The sequence below is a fragment of the Dendrobates tinctorius genome, unplaced genomic scaffold (genome assembly GCF_039654945.1).
Source record: "Dendrobates tinctorius isolate UK_male_01 unplaced genomic scaffold, ASM3965494v1 ptg000035l, whole genome shotgun sequence".
In the NCBI taxonomy this organism is placed as follows: Eukaryota; Metazoa; Chordata; class Amphibia; order Anura; family Dendrobatidae; genus Dendrobates; species Dendrobates tinctorius.
The window spans coordinates 4,337,127-4,350,751 of NW_027361703.1; the positions used below are offsets into that span (position 1 = coordinate 4,337,127).

At 42.8% G+C, this 13,625-nt stretch overlaps 1 protein-coding gene across 2 annotated transcripts in view; it reads right to left on the minus strand.

Annotated features, from left to right (window-relative positions):
* NELL2 (neural EGFL like 2) overlaps positions 1-13,625 on the minus strand; it is a 549,962-nt gene that overhangs the window by 18,714 nt on the left and 517,623 nt on the right. For both annotated transcript variants that reach the window (XM_073573236.1, XM_073573234.1), the window contains one exon: positions 9,970-10,110. In XM_073573236.1, the coding sequence (XP_073429337.1) occupies positions 9,970-10,110 (141 nt within the window). The remainder of the gene's footprint in view (positions 1-9,969; positions 10,111-13,625) is intronic.

Consider the following 13,625-nt stretch of genomic DNA (forward strand, 5'->3'; position numbering starts at 1 on the left):
TCACTTAGAAACCCGATGTGTACCTTGGTTACCAGCTCCCTGCATCAGCGCGCTGGTAACTAAGGTACACATCGGGTTTCTAGGCGCTGCGCGCCCCTTAGAGACCCTGCGTTTACCCTAGTTACCAGCTCCTGCTCGCTGGTCGCTGATCTCCCGCCTGTCACACGCAGCGAAGCGTGCTGGCCAGCGGGAGACCAGCGACCCCAAAAATGTCCAGAGGTTTCTACAGCGATCAGCGATACTCGGCAGGGGGGCCGGTCACTGATAGCTGTCACACACAGCGATCTCGCTGGTGAGATCGCTGTTGCATCACAAAACTTGTGACTCAGCAGCGATCTCGCTAGCGAGATCGCTATGTGTGACGGGGGCTTAAGACACTTTTACACGGACCAACCTAGGGCAGTAATAAACAGTGATCAGCTGCTTGTTTGCTGATCGGTGGGCATTTAATAATCTGATTATGCAGACTGACTAAGATATTCTATTAAAGGTTATAGAATAAAATACCTTTAAGTGATATCACTACTCATTTTAAAGCAAGTTATATAATGTTGCTAGTTAGAATTAGCCTTATTGGCATTTCTAATATTTCATATAGCAAAATAGAAACAGTGACTATAAAGCTCTGTATATATTGATGTTTAACCCCTTTGAGACCTTGACATTTTTCGTTTTTGCATTTCGGTTTTTCGATCCCCTTATTCCCAGAGCCATAACTTTTTTAATTTTCAATCAATATGGCCATGTGAGGGCTCGTTTTTTGCTGGATGAGTTGTACTTTTGAACGACACTATTAGTTTTATCATATCTTGTACTCAAAAACAGGAAAAAAAATTCAAGTGTGATGAAATTGCAAAAAAAGTGCAATTCCAAAAAGTGTTTTTGGATTTTTTTTACCATGTTCACCAAAATCTAAAACTGACCTCTCATTATGATTCTCCTTGTCATTATGAGTTCATAGACACCAAATATGTATAGGTTCTTTTTTATTTAAGTGGTAAAAAAAATCTAAATTTTGTTTAAAAAAAAATTGCGTCACTTTCCGAGACCCGTAGCGTCTCCACTTTTTGTGATCTCGGGTTGGGTGAGAGATGATTTTTTGAACGCCGAGCTGATGTTTTTATTGATACCATTTTGGTGCAGATACGATGTTTTGATCTCTCTGTCATGGTGACCAAAAAAACGTAATTCTGGCATTTTGACTTTTTTTCTCGCTATGCCATTTAGCAATCAGGTTAGTTCTTTTTTTTTTATAGATCAGGCGATTCTGCACACGGAAATACCAAATATGTGTATGTTTGATGTTTTTTAATTGTTTTATTTTGAATGGGGTGAAAGGGGGGTGATTTAAACTTTTATTTTTTTATTTTTTAACATTTTTGAAACCTTTTTTTTTTTACTTTTTTGGCATGCTTCAATAGTCTCCATGGGGATGATCAGATCGCCTGTATGTAGCAGAATTGCTGACTTACTATGAGCGCCGACCACCAGGTGGCACCCATAGCAACCCAGCACTTACAACTATAGAGGTCTCCAGGAGACTTCTGGTTGTCATGCCAAGCCACCAGTGACCCACCATAACGTGACGGGGGTCACCGGTGGGCTGATTTCCGGCTCGATGGCTGCACAGGTTTGCACAGTTTAGACAGGTGTCAGTTAGTACAGTGGGGAAACAGCTAGGAAAGTGTAGTGGACATGCAGTACCTTGGGTTGACCATTAGAGGGCAGGGAGGAGTGTGAGCATAGGACTTGACATCAGCTTAGTGCTTAAGAAACCGTTGGTCATGGGGGCGGAGTTAGAGGTAACCGGGAAAGTTATAAATTTGACAGGAGGGTTCCAGAAAGTTCCAGTCCCCTGGGGGAGCTCAAGTGACGAGGACACTGTGACAGTTGTGGCACTGTGAGGAAAACCCAGCCAGGGGGACTGAGGAGAGAGAAAGTCAGGGGGGTGGTCCTGACACGAAGACCGCAATATAGACGAGGCATAGAGGTAAAACATACAGTATTGAGGAAGACGTCTGACCAGTAAAATTACTGTTGGTTTACGGGCCTAAGGCGGCCACAGTGATGGACCTGTCAGGAGCGTCAATAAGCGAAAAGGGACGGCACGTATATATACGTCCCTGGTGAAGAATACGGTGTGTTAAAGTGTATTGTAACCGGAGGGCCTTGAAGAGAATTGCGGTGTGCTGAGAGGCCATCAGGTGGACGGCAAGAGGATAAAACTTGGACCTGTTGCACCCGAAACCTGCCTCCAAATTGTCTCCGTTACGTCTCTGCGTGGTAAAAGAGGGACCACCCCCCAGTCCAGCCCACCAACCCTACACAAGCATGTGCAGTAGTCAACTGCGGCAAGAATATAGTTCCAAACACCTGAATGTGCTTGTTTCTACACCATGTGCATAGACTTTCTCATTTTTTGTTTTTCAAAAAAAAAAAGTCTGCAACAAATAAGCAGTTTGTGAATACACATCAAAGAGAACCTAACAATTGATTAATTCTGCCCAAACCACAGGCAGCCGGAATCAGAATCCAGCTCCGCCATATCAGCGAAGTATGTTTTACTTTGAAACCTGGCAACAATTCAGAAACAACATATATTTGCATGCCGCTCGTGAGATTACTCTGGTCCCCAGTGGCTTCTCCTTACATGTATGTATTTATGTATGCATAGAGACCTTTCACTCAAACAGTGGAGGTTGGGGAGAAGCCACTGTGGACCGGCCTCTTAGAGTAGATGCATCATGTCTTTTAGATGCTAGTGTACCCACATCCTTTTTGGAGGAGAAAACAATTCAGGAAAACAGTGGTGGTGTTTTTCCAAAGCATCTTTTCTGACATCCTTTAGGCCATCTTTTGCAGCTGGAGTTCTTTTTTTTTCTAAATTCCATTTTTAACATAGTGGAAGCCTCCAGGCAGAAGCTACCAGAAGAATGGAACAGTCACTTCCTTTAGCCACTTAATGTCTTTCAAAGTCTGAATTGGTTAAAAGAAGGAACATAAAATTAAACATTTGCACAGCTAGTTGTTTTGGCATTGCTGTGCATATGTTCACTCTTTTTGGTGTTATTTTTAGCATTTTTCAGGCTCAATCCACCTGAAAAAGATGAGAACATAACTTTAGATTATTCACCCAAGCAGCATGTTCCCCAGCTGGCTTTTAAATGTCTGTCCTCTGTGTAACACGGCACCATTTCACAGTAAATCATACCTGGCTGAAATGACAAGGCCAGTGTGTGATTCATGCTACCTGTTTGGGCTGCATAAATCAGCCGTCAGGTTCACTTTAAAAGTTTTCTATGGGAAGAAATCGGATTTTAGCTTTCATTTTAGGGCAGGTAAAAATTAAATCAGTGACCTGATTTGTTACAAACTTTTGTTTAAAAGATTAATTATTAGGTTTATGAACAAAAACAACAAACAAAAAAACCTAATGGTTTCTCCATAGTAGCCTAAAGGAGTTGTTTTAAGTGCTTAAAATTCTTCATTCGGCGGATCCGGCAAAAAAACGGATCCGGTGGCATCCGTTCACATCAGTTAGGAACGGATCCGCTTTTCCGCCTTTTTGGCGGATTTTAACTGACACAAAAAACTGAAGTGTGAAACGGGCCTTACTAATATAATGATAAAGGCAGTTGATTATTCAGAACATGACCAGATCTGTTCAGCATAATAATGCAGTTTTTCAATTAGAGGAGGCTGATGGACAGGTTCATTCACATGCTCCTGCATCAGCTGTCAGTTTGAAAACAGAAGAACCATGCAGGAAGCGCAAGAGAACCTATAATCTACATATATAATCACCAGTTGGCCACTGTCACCGAATCCCATAAGGCACCGCGGCAGTGCCACTTGCTGACTACATTTAAGCAGCACATTCAGAAGTCAGACTCTGTCCACACATGTCACATGGTCCTGACGTCATCACCGGTCCTTCAGCCCAGCTGCCATCAGTGGAAGCAAGGCTTGGAATGCAGACAGGAAGTTTAAGATCCCATCAGACACCTACCTCCTAGGCATGCGGTGTGGGTATGAGCCGGGCAGGGTGGCAGCGGTGCTTGCTGTAGTGTGGGCAGCAATGACCTTCCTGTCTTCGTCCATTAGTGATCTGCAGAGCAGCGCCTGGCAGTCTGCAGGGTATGGGAGATGCTGGGGGGAGAGTGCTGCTCCTGCTGCTGGGATGATTACAGCAGGAGTACAGATATGAGCTGGAGGCTAGGCTGCATATGAGCTCACCCACAGCCCTGGAGTCTTACACTGGCATGGATGCCAACATGCAGATATCAGTATGGAAACCTGCTACACCACCATGAGGTGAGCAGTCAAGGTTCTCTTCAGAGGATTCCTGCTTTCCATCCCAGTAGATGGTGCTTGCAGCATCAGACATTAAAGGGGTATTCCAATTTGACTATCTTATAATATAATCGCCAGTTGGGACTTTGGGCCGCTGTCCCCGAATCCCATAAGGCACCGTGGCAGTTCGTGGCCGTAAAGCCTGCGCAAGTGACATCCACGTCAGCGCTATTCCCGCGCATGCGCAGTAACAGTCACAACTGCGTGCTCTTCTCGCGCATGCACGGTAACATCGTGGCTGTTACTGCGCCTGCGTGGGGAATAGAGGTGAAATGTATGTTTCACCACACTCCCATCGGGCCTATTTTCACCGTACTCCCATCGGGCCTATTTTTAGTACTTTTATATTAGTGAGTGACACAAAATCATGTTCCAATACATTCACTTGTTAAAATAAAGTGACCAACCCCTTTAAATCATGAAGAAGCCAACGGGAAACGCACATCATTGGTGATCTTTAGTGGACAGGCTGCCTTTTGGTTTTATGTAGTACTTTATATTTCTTCGGTCTATGTTCTGACGTTGAGTTTTTTGCAGAATTTTTTTCTGCAGCAAAAATCAGAGTGTTGGCAAGAAAAATACTGAATAAAATATGCTGCATTTTTGCGAGCATTGTGGATGTGTTTGTGGCGCCCCTGAGGGCTCAGTCGCCACAGAGGTACTGCACCTCCTCCTGAGGTGTGGTACCCCACCATCCGGGTAAGGTGGACACACATGACCACGCTCCAACACCTGCATGGGACAATTAGATGAACTGTGCTCTCAATTCAAAAGCGCTAAGCTGACTGCGATGGGGAAGTGGAAGAAGTAAGAGTAAGGCTGGAGCAAGCGCGTCCCATTCAACATTTTCTGATTTCACTGGAACCACCACACAAGAGACAACACAACGACCATAAGTACCAATATGGAGTACAATATTTATTATTATAATCAGGTAAAATCAGATATTTAAAACAGGTATCAATATATGGAATATGACAATTTTTTTTAGACATGTATTGAAGAAATATACAAATAATTAGATTTATCTGAAATTTGGGCAGTACCACCCCTATAGGACATACATACACATAGCAGTGAAATTTTTTAAAAAAATGTGCATGTGAAAAATCTAAAAATACAACTTTATAAATTAGTAAAGTGTATCATGAATTGTAATAAAAGTGTATCATGAATTATAATAAAAGTGCTGTGCATAATTTACAATAAACAATCAGTGCTAATACGTCCTGTATGGACCATTAAATAAAGTGCAGTGCCCAGTGCAATTAAACAATAAGTGCCAGAATGCCTATGCAGACTAAGGTTGTCACAGAGTGATCTGTATGTCTGCTGACCAAGAAAACAATGTATCATTAACAAATTAAATATAATACATAACTTACAAAGTGTACTGTGTGAATTGTTCCTGGTCTCCTGGGATATAAGTTTTGATGTGAAGTATTTTATAATGTGCCTCATGAAAGTATTAATAGTTAGAGAACAGCTTTTATATAGAATCTAGTTAATAGCAATACCTTTTAGGAATGTTTTAATAAAGAGATGAAGGATTTAAATAAAGATAAAGATTTGAAAAATGCAGGTGACGAACCAGGCATCAGTGATTGTCACTCAAGTAGAAAGAAAGCAGAAAATGTGAAAGAGGAAATGATGAAGAAATATGTTAATGATAATACTTGAAATAGCACTTTGAATTAGGAACTGTAGTAAGATATAGATAGTTAGTTAAGATGTTTGCAACGTTCAAGACTCAGTGCCTCGCACATTGGGAAGTTTAGATAAGAACTGTTTATTTAGCATTATAAAAATTTTGTATGTTCCTGTATTTGTCCATCTTTGCTTCTTTTACAGCCTGCGGACGTGCTGTGCTTAACGGGGGGGTATGTGGCCCCCCTGAGGGTTCAGTTACCACAAAGGTACTGCACCTCCTCCTGAGGTGTGGTACCCCACCATCCAGGTAAGGTGGAGACACCTGACCACGCTCCAACACCTGCATCCCACACAACACAGTAGTGTAGCAAAGCACCCTTTGGTGGCTCCCTGCTTGGAACACGAAGCGTGCTGGGAGGTGGGTGGAGTTTAGTATTGCACAAAAGAGCGGGAAGAGTTTAGGATTGAGTCAGTCAGTTTGTCACAGTAGTCTGACGAGGTCAGTCTGTAAGAGAAGATCCCCTGAGTGGGATGGATGAAGGAAGTGCTGCACCCGACCTCAGTGACCTGGTCCGCTGGCACAGGAAAGGAACTTGGATAGAAAGCCTGACTCTCCATAAGAAGGAAAGGATTAGCATGGAACGTGAGGAGAAGAAGAGAACTAAGGATTAGGGTTAGAGGAGAACCCTTCCCAAGTTCTAAGCACAAGGTCGGGGTCCGGTCCCCGAGGTTGTATGGATACTAATGGTCCTGCAGCAGACACTGGAGGAATAGAAGTTGTCATCACTTTATTCCCATACCAGACTTGGGGGCACAACAGCAACGATAGTGAGCCTGGACTAGGTAGTAAGGAGTCCCCTAAGCAGGCTACAGCTGTCTGCCGTACAAGTAGAGTTCATAGGAACATATGACAGGAGGAACTACAGTGTAACTCAGTACTGTGAGTACTTCACTAAAGGCGCTAAGAGGGAGACATTCACAAAAGGCACATAAGTTGGCGGAGTGCTGGAAAGGAGTACTTAATCTCGCCTGAAGGTTGGCTGAGCTCCTGACTCAGAGGACACGGCACAGATGCGGGCTCTTGTGCCACAACAGACTGTGAGTAAAGCTTTGGAGCTACATGCCTTGGTGTCCTCCACTTATTCCTGCGTCAGCACACCCAGCACTGCTACATCCTTGTGCCTAACCCTGCGCCCGACACTACGCCATCTAAGTGTCACTTCACCTACTCTGCCCTGGGACTAAAGCCCTGCCTGTGGAGGGCTATAACATCATTGCTGCACCACACCATCTGTTCCAGAGGATCTGCCAGCAGCGTCGGCTTAACATCTTCATTGCCGAACACCACAGGTGGCGTCATGACTCATTCATTCATAAACTTTAATCATCATAAGCACACCGAACATTCCCCTTTGTTACAATGGGCGCTCAGGGCCACGGGTCGGGTCCCAACTGCCGTGATATCTCCCAGTGAAGCTCATCGGGCCCGGTACCGAGTACCCCGCAGCCCTGGGAGGGCGACCCATGTTTCTTTCGCTTAATTTCCCCATTCATTAGAATGATTCATTAGGATGGGTGAAGAACTGACACGCTGCAGATTTTTAAAAAAGGCCAGCAGCTCAAAAGCTGCAACAAAAAAGAAAACAAGCGTGTGCATGAGATTTTTTAAAAAGACTTCTTGTATTGTAAAATGCTGCAAACACGCCACATGGGAAGATACCTTTATACCCATAGAAGGTTTTTTCCTACTTTATTTCTTCCAGTCTAGATTTGGTGTGGAAATGTGTTGATAACACTATCTTTATACATCATATTTCCGATTGATGTTTTAAGGTATTTTTTGCCTTTGCTGCACTTGCACTTTCATTGAAATAGGCCTAGCGATCTACACTGGATGTGTATTTTACTGGTTTTCCTCCTGCCAATTACTGGTTATGCAATTATACTCCCATAGCAATGAACTTTTTATAACATCGCAGTATGCTCCATACTTTATCCTGGATCATGTTTTCCTCCTTTATTTTTTATGTCTTTTATTCGAACATTGTAGTGTAATCATGACTTACTAACGATTTCTGTATTGTTTAGAGTGGGGGAGTCTTTGCTATGTAGGATTGGATTGCAATTTTTGGATAGACTAAAGGGCCCGTTACACATAGCGATATCGCTAGCAATATCGCTGTAACGTCACTGATTTTGTGACGCAGCAGCGATATTGCTAGCGATATCGCTTCATGTGATACTTACCTCCGACTGGCTCCCCCGCTGATTATCGCTGATCGCACGAGAACGTCCTGGACCATTTCTCGTCGGGCGCTTCCTGCTTGGCTTCCTGTGGCGCTGACGAGCGAAGCGTGGATGCAGGCGGGAGGACGTCAGGATCGCCGCGTCTGACAGGTAAGTAGCAACCCCCCGACCGCTGCTATGTCGCTGGTGAGATCTGCCAGTGTGGCAGCTCACTAGCGACCACTTAGCGATGCACCAGCGATCCATATCGTTGTCGGGATCGCTGGTGCATCGCTAAGTGTAACGGTACCCTAAGTATAAAATGTTGGCCCCGTTGTTTGGCCTTTAAATCACAAATTGTACCTGTGATAAAAGTGTATACCTGCAATGCAGCTCTCTTCTCTTTACAAGGAAGAGGAGTATTTAAAGAGTTTCTCCACTACTTTAACATTGATGGGCCAACCTTAGGATAGGTCATCAATGTCTGCTCGGTGGGGATGCTGGTCCTAGTGTCAGCAGAGGCCACAATTGCTCAGTTACGGAGCTGCCCAGCGCAGCGCCATTGAAAGACTAGTGGCCACGGCCAGGTACTGCACATCCATCCCCTATTGATTTGAATAGGGGGGCGGATGAACAATACCTGGTTGTAGCAGCTATAGAATTAACTGAGCTGCGCTGTGCAGCTCTGTAACAGAGCGGTTACGGCCGCCGCAGACAACAGCAACAGATGATCAACGGGTGCGTCGGGGGTTGCACCCCCACCGATCAGACATTAATGACCTATTCTAAATATAGGCCATCAATTGTAAAGTATTGGACAACCTCTTTAATGGAAACCAGATTGTGAAGCTGGAACTTGGAAGAAATTTTTGTTAACATAGAAAGGACACAATTTCCTGAATCAAAATAGCCCAAAATATTAAAGTATTAAAGCAATAAATAAAAAGCATCAAATTGATCGTTATTAGCCATATTAGAAAGGCTAAATCTAGACAGAACCCATGAAGTTCAATTTCTAATTTCCACTTGAAATTAATGCTATGCGCACACATGGATTTCTGCCTCTTGAAAGCTTGAGAAAGAAATTCATTAATATGCATCTAGCTTAATAGAAGAGAGAATCTTCAGCACTAATTAATATGCATCTCCAGATTTCCATGGATCCAAAGTTACAGTGTGTATTGTGCGTTATACATCAGTGGGAGGGTTTTTATTTCTTTTAACATTTAATCCTTGTACAGCAGCTGACTTTAAAGGATAGTGTTGCATTTAGTTGTATTGCCATTGTAATTGATTTTATTTCTCCTAGAGGCCCATTCAGTCACCAGAAAGAATGTCATTTGTACTTCAGATGGAAGCACCACATAGTGTTACTTAGCCTTTTATTTATGTGGTTTTACAGAGCAGAAGAGAGATTCGGGGATATGAAATAAATGCATTTTCACTAATCCTCTCTCTCTTTCCTGCATGAATAGGCAGAGCGGAACCTATGGAGCCTTTGTTCATCATATTTGTAGTGCTAAAGGAATGGCCCGACTGTAAATAGAAATGTTCATCTCTCTTTCTAAACCCCACAAAATCATATTTAAAAAGTCTGATTCCATCTTTTACAGAACTGAAAATTGTTTTATATGTATAGAAAATGATCCTTAACATAAAGATGTTATTGTGTTATGATGTTTCATGCCTTATACTTTATCTCACAAAGACCTTTGAAGCATCGGGAATGTGAGTACTGACCTTCGCATGACTCTCCCCCCAGAGAGAACATCCCATTGTCATGGTAGCCGTCTCTGCATTCGCAGTGGTACCAGCCTGGTAGGTTAATGCAGTTAGCACGGCTGTCACACTGAACAAATCCTTCGGCACATTCATCGATGTCTAATGAGTGAACACAAAAAAAAGTAAATCAGCTTAGTCCATGAGCAGAAAGATTCACAGAGTTACATTTTCTCTGATTACATTGTCTCCCAGGTCAATGACTACAGGTGTGAACAAATACTGGCACATCTATTGCATCTATCGACAAGAAAATCCCTTTATCCCTCATGGTTTTAGGTATGTGGAACAAAAATGGAATACTTGTGTAATTTTGTATTCATTTTCTAAAACAAAATAACAAAACTCTCCTTAGGGCAGGGATACAACAATCATTTTTTCTCTAAGGGGTTGTCCACTACTATCATATTGGATAGGTAATAACTGTTACTGGGTGGATAAAAACAGTGTACAGAGCAGAACCCCACAGCTCTTCACAGTGTTTAGTGTCCGGGAACTACATCAGCTAGTCTAATTTGAATAGGAGCTGATCTGGAGTACCCGAGAGCAGCCACTAAACAGTATTCAGAGCTGTGGTCTACTGTACCACATAGTATCTTGTTTTTATCTGGCAGTTGGAACAGCTGAACAGTCAAAAGGTGCCCGATGTTGGATCAACACTGATGTGACATTTATTTATTTTACTCACTTTCATGGCACCATTAATTTCACAGCACTTTACAGTCATCATAATCACTGTCCCGATTGGGGCTCACAATCAAAGTTCCCTATCAGTATGTCTTTAACTCCTTGCAGATGCTGTTCTTGGTGGGATTTGAATGCAGAACTCTAGCGTTTCAAATGCAGCTGTGGTAACCACTGAGCCACCTATGCTTCCTTTCCAAAGGAAAGCTCATCAATATCATAGTAGCAGTAGACAACCTCTTTTAAGATGGTTATACACCAGTGTTTCCCAAACTCTAGTCCTCACGGCCCCCAACAGATCAGATTTTCAGGATTTTCTCAGTATTGCCCAGGTGAGAGAACCTGTGTAATTTTCTGTTGCCTTTTTAATATCTCCATCACATAATGAAATCCTGAAAATATGATCTGTTGGGGCCATGAGGATTGGAGTTTGGGAAGCACGGTTATATACCAACTGTAAACTTATACTTTTGCAAACCAAATTTAAGTTTTTTCCATAACACATAATACAAATATCATTAATGACTATGGTCATCAACTGATAGTATATTAAATTGAATTGCAGAATATTAAATGATTCAACCCTAAAGTCTATCTAAAGCAATATGGGTTATATGGCCACCAAAAATCTAATCTATGGCTACCATGATTTGGAAAACACCCACGGTTTCAGGTTTTTCTTCCTATACACTGTAGATAAAATGTTACTTATTTAACCACACAATTTCTTGTTTGACATTGCTTCAAGAAAAAAAAGAGTCAGACTGAGTGTTTAACCTCAAAAAATGCACATCCACTTTCACTGCATAGTAGTGTTTATTGTTATCATTACATTCAGAAATAGTAATTAGTAATGGCGAACCCGAAAGGTAAAGTTCGCGGTCTGTACCGAACACCTGGTGTCTGTGCACGGTCCCCAAAAGCAGACTTCTCCAGGAAGTCCGAGTTACTGTTCGGGTTCGGCAGCCCGAACATTGGGTGTTTCCTACACTGTGATCTGTGTGATAACACAAGAAACACCGGCTCTAATTGGCGGTAAGTTCGATACCACCAGTCAGAGGGCTGTGGTTCCCACACTGATATACACGACAGTATGTGAGCCAGGCATTCTGACTGGCAGTAAAAAGATTACCACTGGTTACAGGTTTCAGCTGATGAGAGTAATACTGTGTGATAAGTAAATATAAGCCCTTGCTGTCAGCGTTATCTTTGCTGGTTATCAAAAAGAGAGGTGACCACATGCTGTTTTTTTTACTTATTTAAATATGTAATGAAAAAACTGCTTTGTGTCCATCCCATTTTTGACAACCAGCCAAGCTAAAGGAGACATCTGGGGGCTGGTATTCTAAGACTGGGAAGGAGCCATGGATATTGTCCCCCACCTCAGCATAAAAATAGCAGGCCGCAGCAACCCCAGAAAAGCTTTGATTGGCTCTTCCGACTTGGCCTGGTGCGGTGGCAAGTGGGGTAATAGATTTAGGGTTGATTGAAGCTTTGTAATGTCAGCTGACATCAAGCCCACAGGTTAGTAATGGAGAGGCGTCTATAAGACACCCCATTACTATCCACATTGTCAGATTGTAAAAATACACATCCAAAATAAAATCGTTTAATTTAAAGAATGACATAGATTCCTTTATTTTAAATAAATACTCCCTGTCCCTCTTTTTCCCATTTATTTCTGTAAAATAAAAAAATTATAAACTACCTTATTGCTCACCTGTCTGAAGAGAAGATAATCCATATTTGTCCCAAAAAGAAATCCAGCTCTGCAATATATAGGTGCTGTGTTGAGCTTTGGCATGATTAGACCGTTCAACAAGCCAGCCAGAACATACAGAGACAGGAACGTGATTACACTCCTGCAGTGTGTAGCACTGACTTGAGAAAGGTCACCGGAGTTCATAGCTGATGAACCCCAGTCACCTCACTAATGTCACCGATACCATCTTGAGAAAGTTCTTACTTAAAATAACAAAAGAAAAAAATAATAAAACAAAAATTAATAGCAAAAAAATAGTACCATGATGCAGTGGTTCAAGTGGAGGTGAACGTGGTGCTGTACGTGGAAGAGAGGTAGGTGGTCAACACTCTTTTACATTTTGGGGGGTTTATTTACATTTTGGCATGCAACAAAATTAAACAAATGCAAGGTGCAGTGTAACCTTGGCTGGGTGCGGCTTATAAAATTTCCTAGCAAGCCAAAGGTATGGTCATGTCCTTTGTGAACCACCCTTTGTTCATTTCCAGGAATGTTATCTTCCTCACATTGTCTATGGACAGGCAGATGCAACTGTCTGTGATTACACCACCTGCAATGTTAAAGACACGCACCGACATCACAATTGCTGCAGGGCAGGCAATCACCCTCCAAATCATACAGGGCAAGCTCTGGCCATGTGTCCAATTTTGACACCCAATAGTTAAATGGGGCAGACTCATCAGTTTGTACATCGATATGTGTGGACACGTACACCTCCATAATGTTCTGTAAACGCCGTGCCCGGCAGTATCACATGGTGGTGCTGTATGTTGTGGCGTGCTCATGAAATTTTGCCACACTGCGGCCATGCTAATCCTGCCTTTCGAGGTGGTGTCAGTGCTAAAGCTGTTTGGGCAACATCTTCCTCTGCCTTGTTGTTTCACTGAGCCACCGCTGTCAGGTGGGAAAGCCATCGGTAGTTTCTGTACAACAGTCTTTTTGTGTTGCCGCATTTTTACATTCTGCTCCACTGACGGAAGCAATGATGGGACATTGTCCTTGTAGCGGGTATCCAGCAGGGTGGTAAACAATAATCTGCACTGGTGAAAATACGGGCAACTGGGCTGTTCTTGCGCAGACACTGCAGCATGTATTGGCTCATGTGTTTTAGGTTGCCAAGAATCAACGATATGCTGTCCTCGGTGAGAGGTGTATAGCCTGTATCCTCACT